The 12,108-nt window shown below is 38.4% G+C and overlaps 1 protein-coding gene across 3 annotated transcripts in view; it reads left to right on the forward strand.

The window, feature by feature from the left end:
* Nucleotides 1–238: 238 nt before the first annotated feature.
* The window catches only part of NETO1 (neuropilin and tolloid like 1), a 63,105-nt gene continuing 51,235 nt past the window's right edge, over nucleotides 239–12,108 (forward strand). For all 3 annotated transcript variants that reach the window (XM_053979870.1, XM_053979879.1, XM_053979889.1), the window contains exons 1-3: nucleotides 239–752; nucleotides 4,352–4,405; nucleotides 5,963–6,100. In XM_053979870.1, coding sequence (XP_053835845.1) covers nucleotides 725–752; nucleotides 4,352–4,405; nucleotides 5,963–6,100 — 220 coding nt within the window. In that variant the 5' untranslated portion in view covers nucleotides 239–724. The remainder of the gene's footprint in view (nucleotides 753–4,351; nucleotides 4,406–5,962; nucleotides 6,101–12,108) is intronic.

The following is a 12,108-nucleotide window of genomic DNA, read 5'->3' on the forward strand; positions in this document are numbered from 1 at the left end:
TTCAGACCGTGCAATGTGTTTTCAGCCTCTTGCCGCTGCTACCGCTTGATACTATGTTATGCGCAGGGAGAGGGTTTTGCAAAAATGGATTTATTCGATTTTAAAGGATTTCTTCTCTAATAAGGTTCTCATTGCACACAAATATGACTAAATCCCCTATTTGGTAAATCTTTCTCTACCCCACCCCTCCTCTTTGGGTTCCCTCCCGCCCGCCCCCACCCCTTCAGCGGAGCAAGCACAGGGAGCTGATGACGGACCCATTAATCCCTTCTTCAATGCATCAAAAGAAGCCGAAGGGCTGGAAGTCGCTGGGCTCGGAGTCCTGCAGGAAATGCTTCGATCTGCTTTTGGTTCTGTATGAAACTGGTGACTAGGGGCTCGGCTCGCTCCGCCGCCGCCGCCCGCCGGCACCTGGATGCGCGGGCCGCCGCCGCCGCCTTGCCCGCCGCCGCCGCGATGCACCGCTCGTGGCGGTGCTGGTGATCGCTCGGGTGTGATGGGATTGAGCCGGCGGTGATCATTTGAAGGCGGTGAGGGAGAGCGAGGGAGAGGAAAAGCTGCTCAGCTCTTCTGTGTGTGTGTGGGCTTCGGGCTTTTTTTTTTTTTTCCTTTTTTTTTCTTCTTTTTCTTCTTTTCCTACTTCCATCCTCTCCCCGCCACTGGAAGTCCTCCCGTATCTAAATGGAATTAGTGGAGACCGAAGCCCCTTGTGTAAGGATCAGACATGACCCATGGGCGCAGCTTCTTTCACAGTGAGTATCAATCTCCCCCTTCCCACCCCCTACCCCCGACCGAGCTCCGCCGCCGCGCACGGGCTCCTGCCCTCCGCTGCCTCCACACCTGGCGGAACGGGACGCCCAGGCTCCCTCGGCGAGGGGGCGAACTCCCCCCACGCACACACCGCATCCTCTCCCCCACCACGCTGCGGTGCACCGGAGGGGAGCCGGTGTCTGCCAGCGCCGTGGGGCGGGCGGCGGGGCACGCTGCCGGGGGCTGGAGGCTTTCACCTGGGCGCGACGCGTCTGGTGGCTTTTGCCGCGCCGGCAGAGAGCGGAGGGAACTGCCCCCGCCGTCCGCGGCGCCGTGGGGCCCCGGCCGTGGCTGGAATCGGCCGGCGAGGGTGAGGGGGCGCGGGGCAGCGCCGGGAGCCGCGGCGGGGGCGGGGGCGGCCACACCGGGCACGGATCCCGGAGAGCTGCGGAGCGGGGGCGGCGCTTTCGGCTGAAATCCACCAGGATTAGCAAGGAGGCACCGAAATATATCACCTACTCTTCCAAAACCCTAGGGGCCTCAAGATGCGAGGTGGGACTCCCTCTCCCGCCTCTGTTTTGCAGAGGGTCCACTGTTCTGAAGGGGCTTGACTGGCCCCAGTTCCTCCCAGCACTTCTCTGCGCGCCCACACCTGTACAATAGCGCTATGACCAGGTATTGCTTGTCCAACAACTCTTCGCCAGACTAAGCCACGTCTGTGCCAAATCACAGCCTCCTAAAAGCCTGGCCAAGAGATAAATCACTTAATGTACAGCTTGTAATGAAAAAAATGCACAGATCCAAAAAAGATGGAAAGATGCATAATCAGAGTGGCACTAGAAAGCACGATTATAATTACACCCATGATTAGGAGGGAAAGGGGGAGGAGGAAGACAAGAAATTTTATGGAAACTTCTTTAAAATAATACCCAAACCGAGATAATGACAATATTGTTGCTATGCTGCCAACACTTCCCAAGTGACACTTTTCAATGAGTGAAGATTCCATGGTTGGTGTCTTTGGGGTCTTGTTTTTTTACCCCCTCTCTGAAAAGCACTGTTATTTTTCTGTGGCTTGAGAAAGAAAAATGAGTGAGAAATTCAAACCTGAAATTGAGGTATCGTGGGTGCGTTTGTGCAGAGGGATCATAGAATAAAATGGTCTGCCTTGTCTACTTAAATAATATGTATTTGTGTTGGCTTTTCCCAAGAAGACCACAATTTTAATTACTTTTTGGCAACTTGAATATTTTGGTGCTGCTGTTAATAACACTAAAACAAGAGCCTTTTTCTTTTCTTTTCTTTTCTGTTCTTTTTTAAAGCATGGGAGAAGTGTTTCACTTTATCTATCCAAATGTTAGATATTATACATCTAGAATAAAACCAAAACTCCCAAACACTTAGTTTCTTAGTGTCTGCTTGTCTATTAGACTTTATTATCAAGATTATTTCGACAGCTTATTAGTGGCAAATACTGATATGACATTTAAGTATGCTTTAGGAAAACAGCTCTGTAGTTTGGAAATCTCTTTTCTAGCAGTTGCAGCTAGAACTGAAAAGCCCCTTCTGGGCTTTTGTCTTCTTGGTAATAATATATCTGTGACTTGGACCAACTCTCTTTACTTCTCTGAACTTCACTTTTTTCTGTGCAGAAAAAGAGAGAAGACCTAATAGATAAAGATGCTTGAAATGAACATTTAAGAATCAGATATGCATTGTTATTAATTGCCTAAAAGAAACACTTCTCACATTGAGTTTGTTCAGTTATCCTATTCTAGCTTCCACAAATTTATGGGCAGAAGGAACACTGGCAGCTGATTCCATATTTGAACATCAATCCACTTTACACTGCTGAGAAATTAGGTGTAGGCTGGTGAAGATTACAAGCACAGATGCATTATGATCATTGCATGAAACACAGCTAAAGTAAATGAGAAACTCAGTAAAGGGGTGACTCCTGCCTTGCCTTTGGATTTTGACAGGGTTGGCAGGCAGAGTCCCAGCTAACATGTATTTCCAGAATTCATCCCTGAGGAGCGTAAGGGCATGAATGGCTAGGTAGCATTCAGATCCGAGCAGAAGGTGTAGTATTCTCACTGAATGCTCATGACACACAAGAGTTTTAACTATGATTGCTGCCAACATCTGTCTCTAGGGGCTGTGAGCCTGACCAAGAAATAGTGAATTTGCTACCAAGCCTTCATTTTCCCAGAATTTCAATCTTATCCTGCTTAATAGGGCAGCCATCATCCATGCCTCAAACCCTCTGTCACATGGGAAAGGTCAAAGACATAGAAATAGGGATCTCAGTGCCATCAGAATACTGGAAATATGGAGACTGGCTTCCTTTGGGGTGAAAATTACACATAAATGGTGATAAAAAAGGTGAAAATGTTGAAAGCACCATCTTGAAAAGGATCAGAGTTACTAGGCCATGGTGTCTTTTGGTGTCTCTTAGGGAAAATAAGAAGAATGTATGCCATTCAATTACTTTTATTAATTGATCAGTTCCTCATCATAGTCATCAACAAAATGGTAGCTGACTGATCCAAAATGCTCTGAATAAGCAGGCAACTTCATTTCCACCTTAAGGTCAGTGCAGCCTGGGCACTGTGTTTGGGCCTAATGCCAAACTAGCCGAGGCAAAGCCCTAAGCACTCCAAGAACTGATGGATCTGTTCTCTTCTGCACTTGCAATTCCACTTTCACTGATAGCCAAAGAAGATATGAATGATGACAAGAAAATCAGTGTGTGATTTCTTCATCAGGTAGCTAGCTAGTCACTTTGATCTTCCAAATTAGTCTCATTAGGACTGTACTAAGGGTTTGCCTCTTAGCCTTTTCTAGTCAAACTGTTATATTTGGAAATTCCCAGAAACTCAGTCATTTTCTCCAGGTCAAAGTCCATTTCAGAAAGGTTGCATTTGTTTCCGAGAGGCATAGTTGTCCTATCACAGTTGGAGACAGCAGATACCTGTTTGCAAAGTGGGCTGTAGATTCACTGCAGCAAAAAAAGCAGCACCCTCTCGACAAGTCAAACTAGATTAATGAGATTGTTAAGCACACACAATAATTTACTTCACTAGAGATTTGTAAATACTTTGATGGATGTGAAGAATCCAACCTCTCACTTCTTTCCTACTCCCAGTACTAATTTTCAAATTTTATTATGCCATAGTGAGAGACATTAGTACATACAGTGGCACTGAAATTTAGTCTCCCTCTGTTAAAAGCAGCCACTTTTCTATCACTGACATGAACTATTATTATATAAATAGGTATTGGTAAAAATGTTTTTCTCTAATGTTAAAGAAAAAGAAAAAAAAAAAAAAGGATTAGAACATAAGTGTCTGTGGATTTTGTTTTAAACCCAAAAGATTTCCTCTTTATTTGCATACATTTGCAAAGATAAGTACTTACAAGAAAAAGCCATGAAGAAACTTGCTTATACAATATGTGCAATTAGAAGATGCAAGTAAAAATTAAACTTTTTCTTTACAGCAATGCTATTTCATTTTTATTCTTGTGGCATATATGAATATAAGTAATTTGGTTGCAGAAACTATCACTCTGTGATATTTAATGCATATTTCTCTTTCAGTTGTAGCAAGTCTAATCATCCTACATTTGTGTGGGGCAACCAAAAAAGGAACAGGTATGTAAACTTCAAACATTTTTGTCAGACAATTTATTGGAGACCAAAATATGGATTTAAGTTTTTTGTTTAGTTTTTGAAATTTTTAGTAGTTCATTTACTTCCAGTGTCTGCCTTTTGTCCATTTGTTTGGAGTATTCACATGCCTGTATACACACAAAAGATCCAGGGGTGCTCATCAGGCTCAGTCTGACTCTAACTAAAGATCACCGCTTTCAAATGAGGAAGTCCAGTTTGGGCACTCAGCTACCTACACTTAAAACCTTTTTTCTTGCTGAAGTATAATTAAAATCCTGAAATTTGGTATCATGGGTACATTTGTGCAGGGGGAGTAGAGAAAGAGAGTCTTGAAAGCCTTGGATGCTCAGTGTGAGGAGAGCCTAGCAGGGAATGCTGCAAAGCACAGTGAGTGTCCGAACCTGTGTCTGAATGCACAGTCCCTGCAGGCTGGAATTCATTGTAGGAAACTGGGCTCCATGTCATTCTCTGCCTGGTTACTGACCAGGGTGAAAAAGAAATGCTTGCAGAGTATAAGTCAGATCTCAGGTGGTTAATATCATCCTTGGAAACTGCTTGTTTTCATCCATTGATCCTAAGAGGAAGCCTCAAACACCTTTACTCTTTACTTTAAGCACCAGGGGGTTAAGTTACATGGGACAGCTCTTTGATTATTAAATACCTCATTCAGAGCAACACCAGTCTAGAACCTACAATCCTTCCTTTTAATAGCAGCCTAGATATATTTCCTTCTGAATAATCCATCTCATTTTAGCCTACTTGTCAAAGCAAGATGCTTAGGAAGGGATCCCTGATTTTCTTAAGCTTGAGCTGGCCCAAACCTTTGACTCCAGTCTCTCTGCCAGAGAACAGAAAGAAATGCAAGAGATTCAGGGCTAGGAAGGAAGCAGACAAGAAGGTCTGACTCTGCTCTCTGAGGATTCACTTAGGAAAAGGAAAGTTCTGGGCTGTGATTCCTGGCCTCAGAGCTATTTATTAATTTTACAGCAAACAGTGAGATAAAAATAATCTATGAACCAGATTGCAGGAATTCCCCTCTCTACCTGCAGGAATACCCCTGTCCAGTGAATATAGACTAAATATGACAAAGATTTAAAACAACTTCTATATATGATAATAATTCTCTGGGTTATATCTTTGATTTTGTGACTGATATATTCCTGTATTATGTCATGAAGCATGCTGATAGAGCACATGCTTGAGCTTTTTGAGATGTATGAGTGGGAAATTCATGCCATCCAATTCTCAAGCATGTGCTTTCCTTAGAAGGTTATTATTTTAAAAGCAATGCAAATTTATTTTACCCCTGTCCTCTGCTTTGAAAAACATATTTTGAGTAACAATTACCTGTTTGTACCCCTAAAAAACAGCCTTCTTTCCCCCTAGATCAATTATCACACTCAGTCTCAACAGATAAAAGTTTGAGGTTGCTGGCAGAAAAGGGGCTGTTGTATTTATCCTGTTAGAGAGTTCTAGGTGTCACATGGACATAATAATTTTTGGGCTAATTATATAATGCTTAATGTCATCATTTCACAGAAAAGCAAACTGTGTCCGAAGGACAGAGACCAGTGCAGTGTGGAACTTGGACAAAATATGCAGAAGGAGGCATCTTCACTTCTCCAAATTACCCCAACAAGTATCCTCCGGACAGAGAGTGTGTCTACATTATAGAAGGTGACCAAAAGAAGAATCTTTATATTTTACCATCAACTGTATTAAAAAGAATAGGTTTTATTATATGTGAAGAGTAGGTAAAGTCATGGTAATAAATCTTTTCAAGACAAACGATTTAGAGAAGCTCTTGATTTCTTTTTTGATATAACTCATAAATTAGTTAAGGTGGTAAGTGTGTAAGACTCAGTAATAAACAGTACAATTTATTTCAGGATACTTAGAAAATGAATAGAGCCTAAAATGTAATGTGACATAAGAAAGGATATTTTAAAATGAGTAGTAAAAGTGAACATAGGAAACAACAATGCTTTTGACTTTCATGCAGACATTTTAAACTTACTGTAACTGAACCAGGGATGACAAGCTTAGCTAGGCAAAGTACAGTAAAAGAAGTCATACAGAAAATATCCATATAGTGATTGTTAAAATTATTTTCCATCCAGTTGTTCATAAGAAATGAACATGAAATAAACCCAACCTACAAAATAGAACTAGAAGAGAATAAATACTAGAACAAAGCATCTCTAAAATTTACTTTTTAAAGAGTATACAATTGCAGGCATGGAAATGATGTAGGAAAGGCTAAAGGTGTAATACAAACAAACTGTGGTTTTTTTCCATTAGTCTTAGTACAATGGATGTTGGAGAGATTGTTGTAATAATGGATCTGTGGAAAGTAATAGAGGTTAGATCTTCACAGAGCTCAGAAAAGATGAATCAGGTACTGTATAGTAAATCCCTGGAATCAAAAAACTTCTCTCATGAGTTGTGAATACATGTAAAATAAAACAGTGATGGTCTTCTTTCCATGCTTCATTTAGAGAATTATTAATTAATTAATAATGGAGCAAGGAATTACAGAAATAATTATTTTATGAAAGATGCAGGTAGTACCAAGATATATTTCCAAAGATATATAGCTGATTTAAATTGAATGAACTGTTCTAGACCCACACACACTATGTACTTTTAGAAAGTCAAAAGTCACAATAAAATGACTGAATTCCACTTTGGTCCTAGATAACTTGAATGAAGTCATAAGAGGTGATTATAAATAATGTAGCCAAACAAATTCTTAAAATAAAATTTATGCTAGTCTGTATATGTATGAAATTTAAGCAGAAATATGGTAAATATTTAAATTCCAGCATAGTTTAATAGTTGGTTTAAAATAATCATATTTTTGAAGAAGATAAAAGTATAGGTTCAAAATGTACAACTTAGCATTATTTTTTTCTAGTTACACTTATGTTGCTAGATCCGGGTCTTTTTGCATATATTGATCAAATTATCTAACACACCTGTGAGACTGGGAAGAAGCAAGCCTGTTTTATCTTCAAAGATCTGAAACACAGGATGTTTTACCATTAAAGGGAAATGGTGTAGAAAATAACTCACCATTTTTGTAATATTTAGTCCCACATCTCAGGTCGTGACATGTTCTTCCTCACAGTAAGAAGGTGCTTGAAAGTCCAATATGGTAAAGACTTTTGTCTTTATTATAGTAATTAAGTGCTTACAAAAATGTAGTTAATATGCTGAAAGATTGCAAAATACACCGTTGACATAATGTGATTTAAAATATCTAAAAATGGAAATGCCAAAGAACAATTTAAGAAGGAAAGATTTAATCAACCAGCCTCTATGACGAAGATGAAATTCCACATTGACAAGTTTAGAGTAATGTATAAGGAAAAGAGTAAACTCAACAGACATCTTGTTATAATTTATTGGAAAATTCAGTCTTATAAAATCCAGCTGAACACAAGTTTTTCATGGCATGGGTATTTTCTTCTTCCCGTCCAGCCTAATAACAGTTTGGATTGCAGCTGGTTATTTCAAAACCCACAATGAACCATAGGCATTGCACAACATTTTCAGCTCTAATCTCCCCATGTCTATTTTTGTCTTCTAAAAAATCAGAAATAGTCTTGTCTGTCTGGAAAATGTCACAAAAATAAGCAGAGATATAGGAAGATATCTGAGCAATAATATTTTAAAATCTGGCAGATTTAAAAAAAAAAGGCAAAAGAACTACTGAAGGTCAACAAAAACTTTTTTTTAATTTGAATAAATTATTTGTCCATATTTTTTTCTGCAACATATAAAAGGACAGAAAATTATAAAGAAGTATCAACTTTTCCCCACATCTTTTATATTCTGTGAAACTCATTGTCTTAAGGCACTGATATTAAAGGATTTAAAAAAAAATACTGACAACAATGTCTTTGATATCAGATAAAAATTTACAGAAATTGTGGATAATCATGACTAATGGAGAAAATAAATATTTTAGAGTAAGACAGAACCATTTATTTATGCATTTTATTTCTATATTTAGTATTGAAATTTCTATATGCTTGAACAGCTTCTGAATCTTGTTGAATGCCAAGCACCAAACTAGAGGAACTGTTGATGTGGTCTATAATATCATCCCCCCATCACTATCTCCCTGTTGTGTGTCTCAGGGAGTTCAGCCTACCAGGACTGTAGATAACATACTGAAAGCTACATGATATGAGAATAAATGCATATATAAATCTCTAGGTTCCTTCCTGGCCACTTGCATTCATTCCTTCATTTATTTGCTATCAAACATAGTCTTAGGGCAAATTCAAACCCAATTCATAGTGACTTTAGTGGTCTTTACTGAGGACTCCAGCTTGTAGTGTGTTGTAAACAGTTGAATTTCATCTCAATGTTTTTTCCTTTCCATTGTGGCTCAACTTATATGTATGCAATCCTTTTATCATGTCAAAATTATTTTGGTGATGTAAAGGAGCTAGCAAAGGTTGCCATGATCATAGACTGTGAATTTCTGAAAGAAAAGGAGATTCCTGATGGCAGAGGCTTCTATCCTAGCAGTCAAAGACATAAAGACATAAGCAAATCAAACAGTTGGAAGTTTCTTAGATTATTCTGATTTTTCTCTCTTTTTTTTTTTTTTTTTTTTTTTTTTTTAATTCTGATTTAGTAGTAACAATAATGAACTCATGAACTCTTGGGACAACTAGGAATTTTAAAGTCCAGGTCGAATGCCTTTCTAAAAGAAATCCTTTAAGTCGTCTAGAAATCACGGCCTCTGTACAAAAATTGTTATTCTACAGAGAAGTGTCACATGTGAGGCTTGGAGGAGGGGGATACAGCTCCCCAAGGAGCTTCTGATGAATCCCATCTGCCTTTCAAAATGTAATGAGAATTTTTTCTTTTTGTTTGTTTTTTTTCTTTTTTTTTCTTTTTTGTTCTTTCAATCTTAGTTGGCATATAGAAAACATAGATAATGAGCTGAAAAAAATTGGCCAATTTTCACCCTTATTTTGCATATTCATGATTCTAACCTGACAAAATTCACAGCTGCCCAGAACAATCACAGCAGTGACAGCAGTAGCCTTTGCCAGACTGCAGAACATTTGGCATGTGTGCCAAAAGGAAATTTGCACTGGAGATTTTGTAGGAGCAAAGGCTTTTATTTATATTAAAATATTTGGGGAGTGGGATAGTCATACTATACACACTATAACTTGAGAATCAGTTTAACAATCCTGTAAGTGAAATACCTGTAAAAATTTAACCACTCTTCTGCTTTTAATAATTAGGTGCTTATTTATAAATATAGTTATGGACTAGAATTGCTTTATGGAGATATAAAATATATCTTCCACTTTACAAGTTTGTGAACATAGAGAGTTACCACTCTTGAAGAGCTCATGTTCTCACAAAAGATCATTAAACTCTTTCATATTTCACAAGCGTTAGAAAATTGTCATGTTATCACCAAATAAAAACCTCTGGTCAAAGTCTTTTTGTATTTCACAGTGATTTTTGTGTTCAAAAAAATTTCACCAAAACAATGAAAGAACCCTATTTTTAAATTAAGATGTATGGGGTTTCCTTATCAATAATACCAGGATAACCAGAAGGAATGAGGATTATTGAAACTGTTAGTAAGGTAACAGCTCATAGAGATGGCAGTAGGTGTTCAGTTGTTTCTCATTTCCAAGCAGTGTGGCAAATGGAAACAGATTCTTTCACTTAACTTCAGCTGTCACTACACAGACTTAGAGGCTTATCAGAATTAAAACCTTAATTCTGTAGTTTTGTTGCAACTGTTCTACTGCAAGCTGGAAACCAATGACTCTTTTTTTTTCTCACTGGATGTAAAATCTTGAGACAGCACTTATGTAAGATAATTAGATAAAAAATATGACAAGACATGCAAGCATTAAGTAGACCTTTCTATGGTTCTAAACATTTTTTGAAGAAAGATAATTGGAAGTTAAATATGGAAGTTGTGGCAATTGAAATCAAGTCATTTTATGAGGCAATGTATTATTCAATATATTTCATTTGGAGTGGACAACAACTTTTCTTGACATCATAGCCACAGAAGAAGTTCTGAAGATGTGAATGGGCTTTACCTGTGAATTAGGATACCAGAAATAACCACTCCATCCCTCCTTTTCTGATTAGATGGCCAGATGCCAATCCAGTCTGGAAGATTTGCATATTCTGGATTTTTTTTTTTTTTTTTTTTTTTTTTTTTTTTTTTTTTTTGCTTTATTTTTCTGTAGGTACACATGCACTATTATTAGTGGCTATTCTGGACTTACAGTTTATTTTCTGTAAATTTTCCTGTGACCTCATTTACACACCCTTTGTTGCAAAAGCTGTGGCACAAGATGTGTATTTAAACAATAGCTGCTTGTTCTACCTTGTGTTTAGCAAAGAAACCCCTTATTAAAGCCAGAGCATAAATGTGAAATTATACCATTTTTGCTAAAAGGAACTTAAAGTTGGGAATTTGAATTATGTGTTTTCATCTCTTCTGATCATATCTAGGAAGTTTTGATTAATTTTATGTCTTATGTAGATTATTTCAAACAAAACATTTAATCATTAACTAAATATGAAGCACAAGAAGAAAAATATTTAAAAGCATCTGATGAAAAGGTCATGGATGTGTGTGTTGCACCCTGGAGTTACACACAGTTACAGAAATATGAAATGTTCCTAGTGGCATGGCCAAAACAATGCCACATGACTTTACATTTAAGGAGTGTGAATGGGCAGTGGTCCAGCCTTCAAACTTAATCCCCAGCCTTTTTTTATCCCCAGTGGAGAAGTGCTGCTAATGAATATTCACTTCTTCATTCTTAAAGTGAAGTAGCCTCTACTCACAGGACCTTCAGGGAAAAGTGGAAACTTCAGGTCTCCTTGAGCTGATGTTATTCTCTCTGATCCTCTAGCAAGATCTAAGCTTCACTAGGAAAAGCCTCCTCTTGAGTTTGTTGAAAAATAAATAAAAGCAGAATAGTGTAAACGATAGCAATATTCTGGTCATAAAACTGCTTGATGGTGTGAGATTCAGAAAGCTACATGGAGATTATGGTTGTGGAAATTTTGTTTTTTCTCAGGTCATTCATTCACCCAGCCAATAGCTCTCATGTGCAACTCTGTAAACCTGATTTTTATTTACCCACAATCTTTCCTTTTACTTTAAAGCCTCCTATACCAAGGCTATAGCTGGCTCTAGGGCTCCTTTTCAACACCAAAAAACATGTCAAATGACTGAACTCTGAGGGAGCCTCGTGGCCATTTTTAACCTTACATGAGTCTTGGATACAGAAAAGACCGGTTAAGGATTTAACTATGGACCAGCACTTATAACCCTCTTCTTGGTATGAAATAAGGCAGCAGAAAAGAAAGTTTTTAAAGGACAAATATGTTGTGATAGTGGCATAAGCCATTTTTGAAGCAATCACTTTGTGGCTGCAAGAAGCACAGCAGCTATGCTGCTGTATGTTGCTAACAGTAATAGGAGAATAGATCTTCATATCTAGTTTATGACATTAAAACATAATAATAAAGCTCTAGACAGGTTAATAGCATAACACTGGAGTCATGAATGTGTAAGATTTTCAAGCCATGATGAGCATTCTTAAGATTACCTAAAGTGTTGTCAGGATAGAGTTTCTGATACCTGATTCTGCAGTCCCTAGGTGGATGAT

This window comes from Vidua macroura, chromosome 1 (genome assembly GCF_024509145.1).
Source record: "Vidua macroura isolate BioBank_ID:100142 chromosome 1, ASM2450914v1, whole genome shotgun sequence".
Taxonomy (NCBI): Eukaryota; Metazoa; Chordata; class Aves; order Passeriformes; family Viduidae; genus Vidua; species Vidua macroura.